The sequence below is a fragment of the Pseudopodoces humilis genome, chromosome 5 (assembly GCF_049639895.1).
Source record: "Pseudopodoces humilis isolate 2021_Gansu_Grassland_sample_001 chromosome 5, ASM4963989v1, whole genome shotgun sequence".
Taxonomy (NCBI): Eukaryota; Metazoa; Chordata; class Aves; order Passeriformes; family Paridae; genus Pseudopodoces; species Pseudopodoces humilis.
The window spans coordinates 30,675,983-30,691,319 of record NC_142204.1 but is presented as its reverse complement, the minus strand read 5'-3'; the positions used below and the strand labels follow the sequence as shown (position 1 = coordinate 30,691,319).

The 15,337-nt window shown below is 36.4% G+C and overlaps 1 protein-coding gene across 1 annotated transcript in view; it reads right to left on the bottom strand.

Annotated features, from left to right (window-relative positions):
* Positions 1 to 4,554: 4,554 nt before the first annotated feature.
* DCN (decorin) overlaps positions 4,555 to 15,337 on the bottom strand; it is a 37,989-nt gene continuing 27,206 nt past the window's right edge. The window contains exons 4-8 of the mRNA XM_005519421.3: positions 13,342 to 13,555; positions 13,042 to 13,155; positions 11,799 to 11,892; positions 7,155 to 7,293; positions 4,555 to 6,071 (exon numbers count right to left, since the gene is read on the bottom strand). Of these exons, the coding sequence (XP_005519478.1) occupies positions 5,877 to 6,071; positions 7,155 to 7,293; positions 11,799 to 11,892; positions 13,042 to 13,155; positions 13,342 to 13,555 (756 nt within the window). The 3' untranslated portion in view covers positions 4,555 to 5,876. The remainder of the gene's footprint in view (positions 6,072 to 7,154; positions 7,294 to 11,798; positions 11,893 to 13,041; positions 13,156 to 13,341; positions 13,556 to 15,337) is intronic.

Here is a 15,337-nt window from a genome sequence, read left to right as displayed (position 1 = left end):
TGCTTGATTTCATGTTAAATATGAATACAGAAAGTTTTGTAAATTGTAATCATTTATACAGAATCACAATTGGAAGGGACCTCGAGAGATCATCCAGTCCAACTCCCCTGCCAAGGCAACTTAGAGCAGGTTGCACAGGAACTTGTCCAGGTAGATTTTGATTTTGTCCAGAGAGGGAGACCCCACAACCTCATTGGGCAGCCAGTTCCAGTGCTCTGCCACCCTCAGTGTAAAGAAGTTTTTCCCCATGTCGAGATGAAACTTCTGGTGGTTTAATTTATGGCCACTGCTCCTCTCCTTGTCACTGAGCACCACTGAAAATAGTCTGTCACCAGCCTCTTGACACCCACCTTTGAGACTTTTACAGGTGTTGATGAGATGCTTTCTCAGTCTTCTCTTCTTCAGATTAACAGTCCCAGTTCCCTCACAAAAGAGATATGCCAGTCCCTTAATCACTTTTGTGGCCCACCACTGGAGCCTCTCCTTTTCTTTCTTGTCCTGAGGAGCCCAGAACTGGACACAGCACCAGGACTGGCCACACCAGGGCTGAGTAGAGGGGCAGGATCACCTCCCTCAACCTGCTGGCCACGCTTCTTCCAGTGCACCCAAGGAGATCATTGACCCTCCTGGCTGCAAAAGTGCTGCTGGCTCATGGGCAGCTTGTCACCCAGCAGGACTGCCAGTCCCGTTTTTGCAGAGCTGTTCTCCAGCAGGTCAGGCCCCAGTCTGTGCTGGCACTTTGAGCTGTTCCTCCCCACATGCAGGACCCTGAACTTGCCCTTGTTGAACCTCATTAGGTTTGTCTCTGCCCAGTTCTCCAGCCTATCAAGGTCCCACTGAAGGGCAGCACAGCCTTCATCTGATCAGCCAACAGCCCCCCTCCCCAGTTCTGTATCATCAGTGACATTTCCTAGGGTACATTCTCTCTTTTCATCCAGGGAATATCCAGAATAAAGCAGTACATATTCTATTCTCCAATCTGCCAAAAGCTAGGAACAACACAATCTATTAATTAATATTTGTGCATCTAAACAAAATACCATGCCTTTTATGACTAGAAATCATAATTTTCAAGTATTCACCTTCTCTCCTTCTGAATTTGAGCCAAAGGAAGTACCTGGGACATTTCCTGGCATGAAAATTTCTTGGATAGAGGTGTTTTGGACAGTTCAGAGTTCTTTGTTTAAAAACCGTCTTTTGTATTTAAAGGGTGGACAGCACCTTTTTTTTTTTTTTTTTTTTTTAATTTACTTTCAAAATTTATGCTCATCTGTATTTTTTCAGCTCCTCCAAGTGAAAATATTGGAGCTATTCATGTGGGTAAGTGTTTGCAGATGCAAGACCTAAAATTATTGCAGCTTTTCAAAAGCTTCTTCGCTGTGTTTCATGCTACAGAAACACATGTGGATATAGAAACACAGCCATCACTGCTTCTCATCACACAGTTGTAATTTTGTTATTAGTTTTCTGCTGTAGTCTAAGAAAGTTGTGTGAAATATATAAGTAAATACTTAATTAGAAAAATAAAATTCGCCATAGTTTTTCCATGCTTTCTCCTGCAGATTTAAGTCCAATTCAAGCAGGCAGTAACAGAGCATTAACATTCTTCTGGTCTGCTGACTTAAGACACCCACACAGAGGTAATCTCCAAAGCTTTCAAGCAGCATAATGTACACACTGAGAAAGAAAACTGCCTGACGAAGCAGTTATGGAGAAACCACTTCTTTATATCTCAGAAAGGAAAGTGTGGTGTTTAACAGGCAGGGTGAACAGCTTTCTGTAGTGCCTGTATGCAGACTGATCCTCTTATGCACTTATGGCACACGAACAGCGCTGAACTTCCAGAGCAGGAAGCAGGGCAGCAGGCCAAAGGCTGGTTTGTGTCACTTAAAATGCAGCCATTGATGAGTCTAGCTCTTTGAGTGTTTGTGTTGAGTGTAATCCAAACTGCTAAACAGTTTTTGTGCCTTTTCAGGACATCCACAGAAACTTTGTTCTTTTGCAGAGAGAGCTGCTGGAGCATTGTTAATATGTTTTATGCTAGAAATCATTAACTATTTTTAATTTCAAGATTTCATTTTGAAGATGAGGCAGGTAATATTGAACATCCATCTATCTGACAGACCATACTTCCCCTTCAGCGCTCTGCAACTTTTCACTAATATGACTCTTTATTTTCTTTTTTATTGAATGAGCTACTTTCAACTAAATTAGGGCAACTCTTGTGAAAAAAAGCCCAAAAACCACAGTTGTAGGCAAGTCTGTGAAGCAAAACTGACTTCAGAGCAATATGTGCATACAGAGAGAATGAGCAAAAATTCATCCTTGTTCAAAGCAAACATATTTGACTGTGAGTGTACAAAAAAACTATTGATTTCACAGCTCTGCACCTCTGACTTAGTAGAAATAGAAAACCAAAACAGCAGAGTATGTGAATTTCAGTGCCCTCTTCTCATAAAGCCTCATAAACCTTTTATCTTCTGGTTTTCTCTAATTAACAGTAACTGTTACTGTCCCTCAGTGACACTAGATGGCACTTCAGAGTAGTGGTGGGATCAGAAAGTCAGTAATTTTCTTTAGTTATTTTTCATTGAAAATTGTAATGAAATACATTAAGTTAATGTGCTTGCTTTGGACAAACATAGTTTTTTATCTTTCTCATATTTTTTACATATGAGTGTGAGGTAGAAAATGTTATCTGTTTTCAAAAATAGCTAACATAAGCAGAAATAGATTGTAGCAGAGTGGTTTACTAGCATCTCAAAAAACCCCAAAAACCAAACGAGAAAAAACTAAAACAATCAAACAAACAAAAAACACACACAAAAAACCAGTCCCCCCCGCAAAAAAAAAACCCAAAAAACCCAAACCAACTCCTCCCCACCACCAAAAAACCCAAAAAATAACACAAAAAACCCCAAAGTAAATCATGGGCCAAAGAGCTGTTGCCAGGTCTTGTGCTGAGAGAATTTTAGAAACAGTTTGTGGAGGTAACTGAAGAAAATGTATGGTCTTGGAAATGAGAGCAACATGCTGATGCCAAGGATTTAAGGGATGATCATTTCCTGGAAATGAAATTAGATTTAGTGTCATTTATACACAAGCAATTGAGAATATGATAACTGTCCATAACCTTGTGCCCTGTAGGAGAAACCAGACTAAAATATGGCCACACCCTTGCCGGCAGTAAGGAATAAGATGCTTTAGGCTACACCAGGAAACAAGGGTATTATTCTTTCTGTGATTGAGTGCAACACTTGTGACCATTTGCTGTCTTCATACTTTATGAAGAAATTGAGGATGAACTGCAGGGCCCAAAGACTTTCTACTTTAATTCTCATATTTCTTTCCACCCAATTGTTTATAGATTGCTTGTGTTTGGTTTTTGGTTTTTATTTTTTTCCCTTTTTTTCTTTCCTTGCTCTGTTTTTAAGTGGAAGAACCATCTGTTCTTTATTTATATGAAAAGCAGTTTTAAAAGTATTGGGCTTCCCGCTGCTTTGAAGTCTCTGCAGATGCTGTGTGTGGATAGAAAATCCCATCCACCAAACACTGTTGGTATGGCTGCACAATTTATGGAAAATCAACAGCGTGTTTACCTTTCAGATTTGTCATGATCTTGCTTAGGTCTCTTGTTATAGGATTTGCTTACTCTGTTTCATTGAGAAAGACTGGAAATCAGCAAAATCCTGCTATCTTTGGAGCCCTTGGTTGTTAGAAATGAATGTGTTTTATGAGGACTAACTTATGCTTTAGCAGCAAACAACAAGCTTGATAGGGGGCATATCACAGGTATTTCAGAGGAGGACCAGGCTCAGATATTTTCTTCTGGACTTAAAGTTTGCTCTGATTTGAAAGAAAAGCCTTAGTAGATGTTAAAACTACGCATGGAGAAATGACAAGTTTGTGCATATGTTTATATGATGCTTTATGTAATTGTTATTTTTGGTCTGAATCTCTTTCTGTAACCATGTACATGCAAATTCTGTAGAGTTTTCAGGCTAAGACAGTACCTTTGTTCTTGCTTGAAATGCTAGTGCTTAGTTTTTGCATGAGGTCTCTCTCTGCAGAATAGCTGATATCCAACCAAGAACCAAAAGGAAAAAAAACATAATTGATGATTTTCTGGGGTGTTTTCCCTCCTGTGACAGAAAGATATCATGCACTGTTTGTTTCATTTAAAAATAACTCTCTGAAAATGTGAAACCCAGAAGAAAAACAGATAGAAAGCAGAGAAATCATTGGCTGCTATATGAAGAAGATAGCTCAGAATTGTGCAGACATGCTTTTTCTGTATTGGTTGTAGTGAGTCATAATTGTTTCCTATTATTTACTACTGAATAAATGAAAGCTACAAAAAGACTATATTTGTTTGCTCCTAAAAAAATACCTATGAGAGTTAGGCATGAAAAAGTTCCTTGAGGCAAAGGAATTTCACACAACTTATTCTTACTCTAGCTATCACCATGCCAAAGATATTCAATTTCCAAGACTTAATTGAAGTTCTGACACACTGATGTTATTCTATCAAAACAAAAGAAGAAAGACAAACACTTTGGAGTTTGCCTGTATTACATTATTCTTTAATATAAATGACATATAAGTTTTACAAATTAGAGAGACTGACCTTGGAGTATTAAGAGTCTGCAGAAGATTCTTTTCAGGTGATGTTTTTATTGCGTATATGTTTAGCTTTGAAGATTGACAGTAGAAATGTGCAGCCTGCCTTTGATGTGCTTCCTACCCACTGGTATGGGCTGAAGAATCCCAATTTACAAAGGGGTCCACATCACTCTAAATAGATACATCTACAAATGATGTCCCAGCAATGTCCACAATTGCAGTTATTCCACTTCATATATTTCTAGACTTAAGGTTTTGCTTCTACAGTCAAAATCCCACAAATTTGTCAGTCGGAGGAGCCTGCATATCTCTACTTCACAATTAATTCCTTTTTTTTTTTAAATCAAAACCAGTAAAGGATGCTGACAAATGTACAATGCAGAACAAGTGAAAACTGTTATAGTTTTTTGTTTAGATAAATACATGGATTGATAACGATTACTAAACCCTTATACCATACTCTGAAAGGCAGTCAAGTCATAAAACTGCTCTTGTGACTAAGGTGAGAAGGATTTGCACTAGAGAAATTTAGTCAACGAGCTCCAGATATAGGTTACAAGTTTTTTACTGCAGACTACTCAATATTTTATTCATTAGGATGATGTTAGGCTAGTTCTGAATAGCATTGCTCTAGAAGAATGGCAAACTTTAAAGAACTATGTGTACAATACGAATTTATTTTATTTTTCCAAAAATAATGACATTAGCAACAACTTTATTTGCCTCTGCTAAATAGATACATTCAGAATTATCTTAGAGTTATAGTGGATATTTTTAAACCTCCAGGGCTTGAAATAAATTTAAAGGAGGTAACTCTTACCTTCTCAAGTCTCAAGATGATTTGAGAGTCTTTTTTCCCTCTGTTATTTTTCTCTGTGTGTGGCTATAAAAATAACCTCAATCACTATTTTTTTTTTTTTAATATATCATAACTTGACAAATATTTACTCCGAATTTCATATACAGTGGAATCTGAAAACCTGCAGCATTCAGCAAACTGAAAAATGCCACAGAAAGCATGCTGGAGAAGAAGGCTGAAATAAGTCAGTTTAAAGCACAGTTGGCAATTCTTATTGATGGTATGCTCGCCCTTGTACATCTGTAATGTCTCGTTTATTCTACATCAATGGATCATCTCCACTTTAAAGTGAAGTTTCTGGCATTTGGCGTTAATTGTTAGCAACGTTTTTTTGAACAGGCCTATAAGGACAGATAGTTTAGCTGGAGCACAACCGAACGCCGTCTTTAGACACCTATTTGTAATTGCCGATCTGTACTGCGGAGCGTTCGTGGATACACCGGAAAGCCGAGGGCTGGATTTCCCAGTACTGCACGGGGTTGCTGAAGAGGCTCACGCCGGAATAGCTGGCCTTTTTGGTGTTGTAGCCAAGAGGGCAGAAGTCATTGATCCCAATGGAAGCGATTTTGTTGTTATGAAGATAAACCACCTGAAAAGCATACGAGTACTGAAGTGAGAAATTGAGCTGTCGTGGCAAATAAGATAAATTATTTCCTATTAAATGCTTCATATGTGTTTTGGCAGCATTATACAAATATGTCTTCTTTCCAAACAAGTCCTTGACTCTGTTTGCCTTTTGAAATACCTAGCATACACCCAATTGACATAATTTCTACAGAAAGGGCAGAATCTGTGCAAGACATTCTAAAAATATTACTTTCAGCTGATAGTACTGCAACCAAAAGAGGAGCCAAAAATGTGAAATTATTAATACAGCACAGTGGCTCAGGAGCATGTGCTGTACACAGAGAATGTATTTGATGCTAATTTGGTTTCTCTCCAGCTCTAATATTTGCATTCTCATGAGTGCAACTATACAGGACTCAGAGCCAAAGTAAACACTAATGATGATTTAAAGTAGCTGATGAATATTATTTTGCTCCAGATTTACCATTTCTTGAATTTTTTTTCCAAGCCAAATGCAGGGGGTAATTTACATTTGGGAGTCTTCATTCTTTGGGAGCTTTCTTTCCTGTAAAATCTTAGTCTGGGTGCAGACTGATTTAAATTGCTCCCAAGAGGAAATATTTCTAGATATCTGGCCAAAGGACTTCAAAAATACTAGTGATGTGAAATGCCTATTTTGTCTATTTGCCCTCCTGATGGCGCTGTTTTGTGAGATAACAAAGGAAAGGTTATTGGGAAAGGCTGCAAAATGTCACTTAGTAGAAATGAAAAAAAAAAAAAAATAGAAGAAATGTTCTTAGAAATTATTTTTTGTGCAAAGAGGAAACTAAGGTACACAAATAATCCCATATTTGTTGTGGCCCCTCAGACACACAGAGACAACAAACATACCCCTCCAGATCTATACACCTTCATAACCATTTCCAAAAAAAATTCAGAGTAAGAGTCTTCCTGTTGCATTCATTTCCTTCATAAACCAAGCATTTGTGAAACTTGCATCAAGTTAAAAATATCGTGCACGTTCCTGTTCAAGACTGAATAAACACACAAATATCATTAAGAATCTTTCAACTATTGCTCTCTGAGACATCATGATAAACTTTACCTGTATATATTTGTGATCACCCAGTCCACTGGGTACTCTGACGAGCTCATTGTTGTTCAAGTGGAGCTCCCTCAGATGAGGTACATTGTTAAGAGAGCCATTCTCAACTGAAGAAATACTGTTGAAACTGAGACCCAGTCTGAAAAAGTTAAAAAAAAAAAAGGAAATAAAAAAAAATGTTAAACTTGCCCACATATTTATCTTTCTTGGGCTGATTGCTTCTCTACACTGCTGTTGCAGAACAGACCAGGTTAATTTTCAGAATTATGTGTGAGCTAGGTTAAATAAAAAAAAAAGAAAAAGTTTGACATGTGATGTGAACAATCATAATTATCATTATATCTTTCAACTTCTGCTTATGACACTGCATACTTTGATGAGTTATATGACTAATCCTGGTGTAGATACATACTGTGCACCTCCATAGGCACCAGTTTTTCTTTAAAGGATGAAACACTGAATAAGTGATATTATTAGGAGCACTGTCTGAAACTTTGTCAAACTACATAACCCAAGTTCCCACAACTGTTAGGCTTAAAACTTCACTGCATAAAACTCCATCACATCCTTGTGAGATATTTAAGTAGTTAGAACCATGGAGGCAGGAGCTCAGTCACACTTCTTTGTCTTGCAGGACACAGAAGAGGGACTTATACATTTCTCCTAAGTTCCAATCCAGAGTTTTCATCATAAAATCATCCTTTCTGCTTTGCACATCCATGTACTAGGTTTGTAGCACAATTTAAGTTCAATTTGGATTTTTAGAGTTTTGGATTTTTGGATTTTTTGATTTTTGGAATTTTGAATTTTTGGTTTGCAATCACTAAACTACAGAAATTTTTCAGAAGACTCCCATAATTTACAATGTTCTGTGTCGCAGTAAAGAAGTCAGTGACATTACTTCAGGAGTTGTCATCATCAAGATTATTGTATTTTTAGAGAATTATTTCTATAAAGGCTAAACTTAACTCATCTATTTTGCTCTGTTTTTCTTTAAATATTTTTTTTTTTCATATTGAGGAGGAAAATGCTCTGGGATTTATTAATAGCTTAATCGATAAGAAAATTTAATATACACAATAAGAAACCTCATGTTAAAATTATTTTCTATGGAGGAGTACTTTTAAAGAAAGCCTTCTTCACAGTTGTCTAATAACCTGTTATTCTTTGTGGCTTGTAGGAGTTTCAGAAGCCAGGACCTGAATCTAGAATAAAATCACAGAACTGAAAATTCTTGTTTGATCTTTATAGCTGAGAGGTTTCCTAGTATTAATTAGTACTACATATAATGTAAATAGTCTTATCATACTAATTTAAATATAGCAATATTTTCTAGCTATTAGATGACTAAGGAGATTTTAATGAGAACTCTCACTTACATCAACATAAATATACTTCACTCAGAAATCAATTCACAGTATCCCATCTCCTAGCTAGAATTTGGTAATGAAGCATTTTCATTAAAAATTATTAGAATTAACTTTCTTTTGAATAGAATATTCTAAGATTTAGGAGAGCTTGGGGAATTGGATCCTACAGAGCAATTCAGTCTGAAGTTCTACAGAATGCTTACAAAGGACTTCAGTGATGGATACTCATAGTGAATGTCTTTGAAAGGACTGGAGAAAAAACCTCCAAATTTTGTCAGAGGGCTATTAATTCTTGTTTGACACGTATCTAAACATGTGTTCACTACATAGGCAGGTCTACAAGCAGACGTGTCAAACTTGGGAGACCAGTATGAAAAAAAGTTGTTCTGACTCATATCAGTCTGTTGAAGAAAAACATTCCCTTTGCACAGGCTTTTAGGAATAGAATGAAATTATAGGAGTCTGTAGTGAAATGGACCTAAATCCCAGGAGGAGTGAAATTATGTGTAATTACATCTCCTCTAAATGTCTTGCGAAAAAGTCTCAGTCACTTGGGGCTATGCTTAAAGATGAAGTCAATATTATTGTGTAAAACAGAGATTAAGAGTGTTTGGAAAGAATAAGATCTTCATCAGTCTTCCCATGGGAAAAAAAGGGAAGAATTTGAAAAATCACTCTTGCTTCATACATTGATATATTACTTCCTTTTTTATTAATGAATAAGTAACATTTTCGCAGTGTTTCAGTAGCTCTTTTCCCAGTGTTCTAAGTCACTGAAGAGCATCATCAAAAACATATTCTCAAAATTGAAGAAATCCTCAAGTACTTTTTCACCTTTTCTCTCCAACATCCCTGCAGAATCATTTCCACTATATTTTTGAAAGAAACTTCATGATGCTCAACACCATTATTATCACTATGGGCTTAGAATCACAGAATCACTAAGGTTGGAAAGGATCTCCAAGACCACAAGTCCAAATGTTAATGCAGCCTCGCCATGTTCACTCCTAAACTTTGTCCCCAGGTGCCACAACCACATGCCTTTTGAACACTTCCAGGGGTGGTGATTCCACTACTTCCCTGAGCAGCCTGTTGAAGGGCCTGATTACCCTTTAAGTGAAGAAATTTTTCCTAATATCTAATCTGAAAGTCCCTTTGTTTGGTTCAAATTCCCACTGTATGGAGCTAGACCATTCCAGTAAGCTTTATTAGGGTATAGACATTAATAATATCGGATGTGTAATGTGAATGTCCTCTTGGAGCTCATTCCTGCATGGAATCAGCAAAGTCTTTGTTGTGTTTACTTTCATAAGATTATTGTTTTTTCACTGAATCATTCTATAAAGGCTTTGGAAAGACTTAAGAGTAATTTTGCAAAAGAAACAAACAAAAAGGACAAATATTGTACATCTACTAGAATGCAAGGAAACTCAAAAGAGAATAAGCAATAGACCTCCACCAAGGTCTTGCATGAAGCACTTCACAGTTTAAAATTCCTGAACACAGTCAGAAAAATTACCTGCTTTTAAAAGCTTACCTGTGCTTTAGGGCAGCTATTAGACTGTCAAGCTTGAGTTGGCATGAACAAGGTTCTCTGACCCTGTGCTAATATCTCTGAAAACTTAGACACGTAAATAAGAGCTGGGTTATTTACACAGGGCTGGAGCTGTTCCATAGCTCCCTCCTTTCCTCATCTGTTTTGTTTTGTGTAATGTTCTCCTTGTTCACCAATCTGTGCTCTTCCTTACCTTTCACCTTTGCAAAAGAGCATCTCTGACCGTGCCAAGGTTACCTGCTTAAAGCACAGGGTCGAGAGTGGTTTAAAACTTGGAGCCTGCTCTGAGCAGCTCACCATTTCCATATCATGGTCATCAGAATATCTTGTTGCTCCACACAGTACAGCCACAATAGAAGCAGCCCAAGCTTAGATATTTTTAGGAGTCCATTGGCGCTTGCTGTTTAAAACTTTATGTCTAAAGCCAGACTTCTGACAGTGTTGTCCATGTGACCCTGCCTGTGGTGTTGTCCAAGTGTGAATGAGAAAAACAGAAAAACTGTGTCATCTGCAGGACAGCTCACATGCCCCACATTACCTTCAGTAGTGTAAATTACTCCCTACCTGAGTAGCTATCATCTTGTTCTGGATTTGGAAGTTTTCTTCATAATTTCTCTGAAAAATGTTATATTCTATATCAAGCCTCTGTAACAAACACTATCTGCTTCATAGTCCTCTAATCCATACTTATAATATAGTATTGTCCTTTTCTAAATTCTAGGAGAGGCTGGTTTTTTTTGAGTCTGTGATAAAATATTAACATAAAACATAAAGTGAAATATCTTAGTTTATAAGCTCTGGAAAGCTGTTCTAAGCTTTGTATCTTGCACTGATTTTTGTTTTCTGCCATCCTTATGACAAGCAGATTAAGATGAAAATCTATTAATTAGATCCAGTAATCTGGTTAAAAGCCTGATTATCAGTGTTTTTTGAAACTATTTTCACAGTAAAATTTTAAAGTATTAAATTTGAAAATTACTTGCAGCAAAAGCCGGTTTTACTCTGCTGCATGTTTTTTGATGTGAATGGATTCACAAATCATTCTGTATAAGGGCTTTTTGGGAATTGTTCTTTTATTTTCCTACAGTTAGAGAAACTTACTAAACAACATAGTCACAGATTAAGAGTAAAGTCACTCTGACAGTAATAATTTTTCAATTAAATTTTATGATTTTTTTTTTCTTCTTAGTCATGTTCCAGTATTCATTGCAGACTTGCCTTTCCCGAGAAACAAAGGAACCATTGTTGAAAGAAGCTTTGATTCCCATGTACTTTTTTCTCAGTTTCCAGGCAAACTGCATGAGCATTGCAGTGTTCCAAGAAAACTGCATGAACCAAAGATGGACATGCAATGAAAGAAACAAAAGTCTAATTGTTATTTTTTGTTTGTTTGTTTGTCTGTTTGGGTTTTTGGGGCTTTTTGTTTTGTTTTCTTTTCAGGAGGTTTTTGTTTGTTTGCTTTTTGTAAATCAAATAAACAGTTGTCCTGAGCATATAGCACTCATAATTGAAAACAGATAAAAAGTTTTGTCAGGAAAATAAAAGAAGTGTTTGTTCTTTTCAATCAGTACACAAATCCTTAGAAGCCTTTCCTGCTAAGCTATGATTATTTCAATGATTCTAATACTCATGAACCCCAGACTGATGTTTTATAATTGTGTGTGTGATGATTGCAATTTTAACTAATATTTCATGTGAAAAGAATAAATTAATTCTTACTTTGCCAAGTTGGTGAGTCCAGAGAGACTTTCAGCATCAATTTTGCTGATTTTGTTGCCATCAAGGTGAAGTTCAGTAAGGGATGGAGGAAGGCCTGAAAGAGAGAACACCATCAAGTTACTTTTTATTAAACTAGGTTCTTATATTTTTAAAAAATACTTGTACTACACCAAGGCTCTTTTACAGTTGACAAAAGATTTTTTCTAAACATGCCAATGAACAATTCACTAAATGAAATAAAGAGCTTTCACAATCAGTGAAACTGAAAACAACTAGTAACAATTTATTTAGTATGAAATAAGACCAAGCTCCTAGAGTCACTATAAAACAGTTAAATCCTGAAAAATACCTAAATTAAATTCTTCTTATTTATTACTACTAGCCTTCATGATTATGTAAATGGACATACAAAGAGCCCTCATTTTGACCAGACCATCCACATACATAAATGTGGCACCTAGATATTTGGCAAGAAACAGCAGTAGAAAATGCAACTGTAAGTATGAAGCAAAATAATTTTATTGTTTAGTTAGAGTGCATACTAGTTTACAAATTCTGTTTATCAGGAAAAAAAAGAGAAAACATATTTTACCTATCTGAGGTCCCTCAAAAGAACATCCAAAACAGGAAATATGGGAAGAAAAAAAATAACAACCAGTATTAACTTTCAAAAATTTTCAAAACAATCTGTTGGCTGAAGTATGAATAAATTGAATATAATTCCCTGTGTATTGGAACCATTCTTGTTTGTTTGTTTTGTTTTTAATAAATTCCAATGAAATTGTTCTTATTTTGTAGGAATTTTCAATTAAGTACTTTGAAAAATAGCAAAGATTTCTGTTTTGTTAGAGGTGAAGTACTTTTGGCTTCAAACCCATAGATTTTTGAAGGGTTGATTTTATGTTTGTACAACTTCAGTTAATTCTGCATGAGTTTACAATTGTGTAATGTTAATCAGGCTCAATAACCAGGCTTGGAGGCTGAGAACATTCTCCCATGTTATATTTCAGCTATGAGACAAGGAAAGAAAAATAACATAAAATGACATTTTACAGTGCACCTCTCATGGAGCTTCTTGTAACCAAAAGCCAAAATTTTCCAAACTAATAAAAATCACCTGGTCTAAAAGTAGATACTTTAAGGACAGACTCAAAAATCTTCCATAATATTTTTTTTTCCAACTGAGTGGAAGTTACCTCATTGTACCCATGCAAATCTCTGAAATACTAACTGAATTTCTTACCCTTTGGGATGCTTGTGATGTTGGTGTCTGCGATGCGGATGTAGGAGAGCCTCTTCATCCCCTGAAAAGCTCCGTTTTCAATGCCTGAGCTCTTGATTGGGTTGGTGCCTAGTTCTGCCAACAAAACATGGTTGTGAGCTGTGCTGCAGTGGGGGTATATATTCTTCAGGTCAAAGCTAATTTGGAGGTACAATTTATTGGGGCAGTTGTTGGCTTTCTACATATAATCACTGATCAAACTAAAAACAACATCTTGGAAAAACACTCAGTTGTGTTTGTTACAATTTCTCATGCTCATACCTAAGACAATCACTTGATTCAGTCCATTAAAGACAGCTTTCCTCAACTTGGAGATCTCATTCTCATGAGCCCGTATCTCCTGGAGAGACTTTGGCATGTTTTCTGGGAGTTCCTTCAGGTTGTTCTTGGACAGGTAAAGCCTTTCCAGTTTCTTCAGAGGAGCAAAAGCTAATGGGCTTATTTTGCTGATTTTGTTGTTGACAAGGATCAATGCCTGTGGAGTAAAAATCAAGATCTCAGATGAGTGGGAGGGAAATTACTTTGTGGTGAAACATTTTAAAATTATTATTATTATTATTATTTTCCAGTGCCTTTTGAGGATTTGATAAATTTGGTGAGCTGAAGAAAATGCAATACAGTACTAAAAACAAATTGTAAACTTCTGAGACAGTGAAAGATAAGTCCTATATAACAAATACAAGTGTTACTTCATTGCTGAGACTGCAATGCAGCTTTTGTTAGCATCCATAATTTATGTGCAAGAATAAGTACAATCATTGCATTTGAAAGCTGTGAAGAACAAGACAGTCACTAAAAAAAAGATAAATTGTATATGATTTTTTTTCCTGATTTTGTTTATCCTAAGGATACTCTTAGCCATTATCACACAAACCATTTAACCAGTTTCTCCTGAACAGGAAATTCTATTACTTAATAGAGTGAAGGCACAGCCCAGCTTAATAAAAATATACATAACTTCACCTTGTTCCTCTTAGTCTTATAAAACTGCACTTACTAAATTTCTGACTAATAACAACCTTTTTTTTTTTTTTTTTAGAGATATAAGATTTTGGTAAGCAAAACTTTGTATGGAAGTGGGACAATCTAAAGTGTCACGCTCCAAGTCCTGCAGTTGGGAATCATGGACCATACTCTGTCCTCCCTGATGGTGCCTGATCCAGCCCTCACAGCTGTGATATCTAGGCTCAGGGTAACTCTGAGATTATCTCTCTATACAGCCAGGGGAGAAAGGCTTCCATGAAAGCACTATCATCTGTAATAGATCTCTGCATGTCTCTGAAATCTGACATTACTTCTAAATCTCACAGATTAATTAACCATGACACAAAAAGGGAGAAGGTCTCATTACTGTCAGGACATAACGCAGTAACGGAGAGTATTTAAGATATAATAGATACTTGGGTGACTCTTATCATTCCATCTGTTTGCTATCTACTTATCAGATTTACTGCATGTTTGTGCAGTGGATTAGGTAGAAAGGGCCATATAAATATTGACATAATATCTACTTATATTAATAAATATATTTTTATTAATTGTGCCATCTTTTTTCACCACCTCCATTATGCTAGTTTCAGAAACAGAAAACAAAAGTTGTTGTAAATACTATAGTGAACATTCAGGGCATTTTCACACACTTTCATTATTTTCAGAATTACATTTTAGTCTGTTTCTTGGAGGAAAATGGAGTGTCCAACTTATTCCATAACCAGTTAAGTATTAAAACAATGACAAGACTGTCAGCCTCTGTGACAGCACCTCTCCATCATGGCAATGTGAAAGGGAAGTGGGCAGATTAAAATGGTGATGTGTTTTTACCCTGATGGGCTCCTCTTGCAGATCTCCCTGAGCAGAGGCAGCAGTGTGTACTGTACATGGCTTCATTGAGTGCATGTAAAGCTGAACATATCTGGTTTTCATTTATATGTTAGCTAGAAACAACTCATTTGCAAGAGGAGGTAGAAGAGGTCACCCACAGTTCAGCAGAGTATTTCCCTAACAATAAGCCTATCCCAAAATAAATATGTTGGTCAGTGGAAGCTGTGGCCCCAACTCCTTTATTTGAGCCTGTATTACAAAATCTGACATGAAAACACATGGATACACACTGGAAGTGGTTTTCTGATTCATGATTGCCAGAATTGTGATACAGATGTAGATTATGCCCATAGCAAAATTCAGGTACTTGTAAAGTATTAGGACATGGCAAACAATCCACTTATTTAAAAGTGGTACAGTTGGAATTGTGCCATTT